This window comes from Glandiceps talaboti, chromosome 20 (assembly GCF_964340395.1).
Source record: "Glandiceps talaboti chromosome 20, keGlaTala1.1, whole genome shotgun sequence".
Taxonomy (NCBI): Eukaryota; Metazoa; Hemichordata; class Enteropneusta; family Spengelidae; genus Glandiceps; species Glandiceps talaboti.
Genome location: NC_135568.1, coordinates 2,830,334 through 2,835,000, shown reverse-complemented (window position 1 = coordinate 2,835,000; position 4,667 = coordinate 2,830,334). Strand labels below are relative to the sequence as shown.

Sequence of the window (4,667 nt, the reverse complement as noted above, 5' to 3'; positions counted from 1 at the left end):
ATATCATAAATACATACACATAATTGATAAGGACTAAAACAAGATTATTTGGTTACGGTTACCCGACCCCACCTTGTTTTTCACTGCCGACCCTCAATATTTTTTTTTTACGTATTCGAGACAAAAATTATAAAATCGAAAAAATTGTGTGAAGAAATAGTGGATGCGAAAACTGACATCAACTGAAAAAGACTATATAAAAATAACTACCTGAACTGTAGACACTCACATATGAAAAAAGAATTGAATTATAAATCTACCAACCCCACCTATTCTAAAATTGAGCGTAATCGGAACCACACATTTGTTATAGGCTTTATGTAATGGGTAGTATGACAATAACCAAGCCCATCAACTAGTCAAAACCCTTCATCTAGATATTGACACTAATAGTTAGCATATTTAAGATGATCACGAAATCTTTAAAAAAAATGAAAGTGGAATTTCAATCAACAAAAGTAATGAGGCATGTATCTTGTGAATATATCTATTTAAATGTAATTACCTTCCGCAAATACTTGGCTGGAGAAGACGCACACGAGAAGAGCTACTGTGAGTTTCATTTTGTTGTGTCTTCAACCGCATGGAAAATAAACCAAAGGAGACTAAATATGTATTTTTCTTTATCGCCCGAAATCAAACTAAACTACGTTTAAACGTTAAATTATTGGCATTTTATTTATTTTCAGAGTTGAAAAAACAATTGAAATATTATGCTCCTGTTCCAGCTAACTAGTGTAGATTTAGATGGTGGTGATGGTGGTAAGGTGAGATAGTGACAGGTAGTAATTATACTGTTGTCAACTACTAAGTACCTTTTTCAGGTTTCTAGATGTTTAGAGATGTTTTCTATTGCGGGATTCCAACCTGAATATAAACCTGTAACAAGTTACGTTGACGATATATGAAGACACAAGACGGAAACATTCAATCGGAAGATTGTAGGTATGAAAATGAAAATGAAAAAAATCTAGAAACTACGGTAAATGTTGGAGTAAAAGTCAATAAGTCAACTAGGAACAACCTGACATGTTTTCAAATTAAGACGATTATCAGAGGAAAGATTCAAGTGTATAACAAAGCAGTGCTACTCTGGCTTTGATTGTACTGGCTTTGACGAATGGGGACAAGACGAAGCACTGTGACGATAAAGCTCCATTGTTTCCGCATTGTGTTACTGTTGTTCAGATTTGGCAATCCAAACTAATAACTACTAGTTAGTGGCGTGATATGGGACGATATACTAAATACCTAGTAACCTAGCCTAGCGTTAATTGAAGCCAGCAAACGGACAGTTTGACAAAGCCGATCGATCTGAACAGGTGAAACATTAGAGTGATTAAAACCTTTGGTTGTGATACAAGACCATTGATACGGAGTGAGAAATGACGAACTATAAAATTCCGATATTTTAAGTTAAATTTTAACAAAATACTTGCCACCATGTTCCTTTTTCGTATTTACTTTTTTTCGGGGGTAAGGGTTTAATTGATATAAATAATTTAAAATGTGCCTGTTTGAAACATATAAAGAAAGAACAAATTGTCCTGTTAACATGGTGGTTTAATCTTGAGTATTTTAAAAAATACATTAAATAATAAATATAATTGTAATTTGGTAGAAGACACACGTCAATTAGATATTATTAAAACAGAGAAGATTAAGGACCATGTGTACTTACCAATCGATCGATATGATGCCGATGGTGTATCGATGAGATGACAAAGAAATTATTGAAACAAGCATACTTTATATACAGGATTAAGTGGTCTATTGTGAATCATCTTTAACAATGCAATTCGCAATGCGAAAAACTTTGACCTCTGATATTTGCATATGTGTATTTCTGTGTACTGGATCACAATTACTGGTAGGGGTCAACCTCGAAATATATTTTCAACTATATAAACTCCTGTTGCAAAATGTCAGGGTATCTTGTCTTGGTGGCAGCGGCTGCTCTCAGTTTAAGACGAGTTTCATCATCTCGACCAATATCCCCACCCACACCATACGCTAACCGTACAAAGGCAATGAGAATTATCATTCCACATTACACGTGTTGCATTGGACAGGAATGTACCAAATATTACTGTACAATTGTGTTATCGTATTAAGAAACCACATTTCCAATGTCATACAGATTAAGCTGACGATCCAGTTTAAAATACACAACTCTAATTCCTAAATTCTACTCTGATCAACGTGTTGAGTGACGCTTTTTTTCGTAAACTAGTATAATAATATAATACAGTTTTTTGCTAGACTAGTGTTGTACTTGAAATGACAGCAAAAATCAAGAATCTGCCCTTAAAGGTTTTATTCATTACCAAGGGTTTTCATGTGTCAGCTTCTGCTCATGCGTGTTTCTACATTAGGCCTAATAAAACAATGGTTTGGTTCTGGTTTCCCGACCTCACCTAGTTTTTCACGCAGACCCTAACTTTCTTTTTACGTATTCGAGAAAATGAATAATAAAATCGCGAATGTTGTGAAGTCTCGCAAGAAATAGTGGATACGGAAACTTACATCAACTTGAGAAGACAATATAAAACTGTTCTTCCAATCTGTAACGGCTGTACATCTGATGGGAAGAAACCTATAACATAGAGACCATATGGAAAACAAATGAAAACATAACTACCTGAACTAGACTCACACATATGGAAAAAATTTAGAAAGATAGAACCAAAAATCTACCTATTTTAAAATTTAGCATAATCGGAACCACACAACCTTTTTTCTAAGGCCTTACATATATGTGCTACCACTATATTTGTGTTCGTGTCCTACCACACTACAATTTGTATATACACAGTGTAATAATATTGGAAATGATTGTTGATGTCATGTCGAAATACCTGTATAAATATTTTTCATAGTTTGACCTACCCTTTAAAGTAATTCAATTTCTTATTTTCACATTTAATTTATGGCTACCAGAGGTGAAAGGGGGTTTGTTAGTCAGCAACATGCTATCTTTATTAAGCTTGTTGAAGTGAAAACCGACTAGGAACAGCCTGTATATTTATATATGGAAGAGAGAGTGGATGTATTGAAAATTGAAAGTATTGAAAAACAATTTAGTATAGCTTCAAGACGATCATCAGTAGAAAGACTGAAATGTAGAACACAGCAGTGTTATCCTGGATTTGATTGTCAAAGGACTCAAACATATGGTAGAATCTTTTTTATTCAGATACTTGACATTGATTTCATTGCTCTAACACATTTCACATACATAGTTACATACATACATACATACATACATACATACATACATACATACATACATGTACATACACATATACACACATACATACATACATACATACATACATACATAGTTACATACATACATACATACATACATACATACATACATACATACATACATAGTTACATACATACATACATACATACATACATACATACATACATACATACATACATGTACATACACATATACACACATACATACATACATACATACATACATACATAGTTACATACATACATACATACATACATACATACATACATACATACATACATACATAGTTACATACATACATACATACATACATACATACATACATACATACATACATACATAGTTACATACATACATACATACATACATACATACATACATACATACATACATAACATACATACATACATACATACTATACATACATAACATACATACATAACATACATACATACATACATACATACATACATACATACATGTACATACATACATACATACATACATACATACATACATACATACATACATACATACTATACATACATAACATACATACATAACATACATACATACATACATACATACATACATACATACATGTACATACATACATACATACATACATACATACATACATACATACATACATACATACATACTATACATACATAACATACATACATACATAGTTACATACATACATACATACATACATACATACATACATACATACATACATACATGTACATACATACATACATACATACATACATACATACATACATACATACTATACATACATAACATACATACATACCATACATACATACATACATACATACATACATACATACATACATACATACATACATACATACATACATACATACATACATACATACATACATACATACGGTAATAATGTTGGAAATGGCGATTGATGTCATGTCGAAATACGTGTACAAATATTTTTCATAGTATGACCTACCCTTTAAAGTAATGAAAATCACTATTTCCATACTTAATTTATAGTTGTCAAATATGAAAGATGGTTTGTTGGTCAGCAACATGCTATCTTTAGTAAACAGTCCACTTCTCATCCTACCTTCAATATTACCAAACGGGGTGGATTGGTAGAGTCCTTTCCAACTATTTCTGTTCATTTTGAAGTATACTGTTAAACATCATACATGCATGCGGCTACACGGTAACCTTCAGCCACGTAGGCAGGTCACATGGGGTATATTTTCCCGCTATTCACCAAACATGGAATATGGCCTCGAAACATAAGGCTTGTTTGTAGTTCATTAGCTTAATTTTGGCGGGGTTTTAGTGTATAAAAAAGGGGGAGTTTCCGAGAGTTCGTTGGTCAACATGGGGACTCACTGGATGC

The 4,667-nt window shown here is 32.7% G+C and overlaps 1 protein-coding gene across 1 annotated transcript in view; it reads right to left on the bottom strand.

Moving 5' to 3' along the window:
- Nucleotides 1–4,437, bottom strand: part of LOC144450959 (macrophage mannose receptor 1-like) — a 22,214-nt gene extending 17,777 nt beyond the window's left edge. The window contains exon 1 of the mRNA XM_078141716.1: nucleotides 4,380–4,437. Within this exon, the coding sequence (XP_077997842.1) occupies nucleotides 4,380–4,437 (58 nt within the window). The remainder of the gene's footprint in view (nucleotides 1–4,379) is intronic.
- Nucleotides 4,438–4,667: the final 230 nt, after the last annotated feature.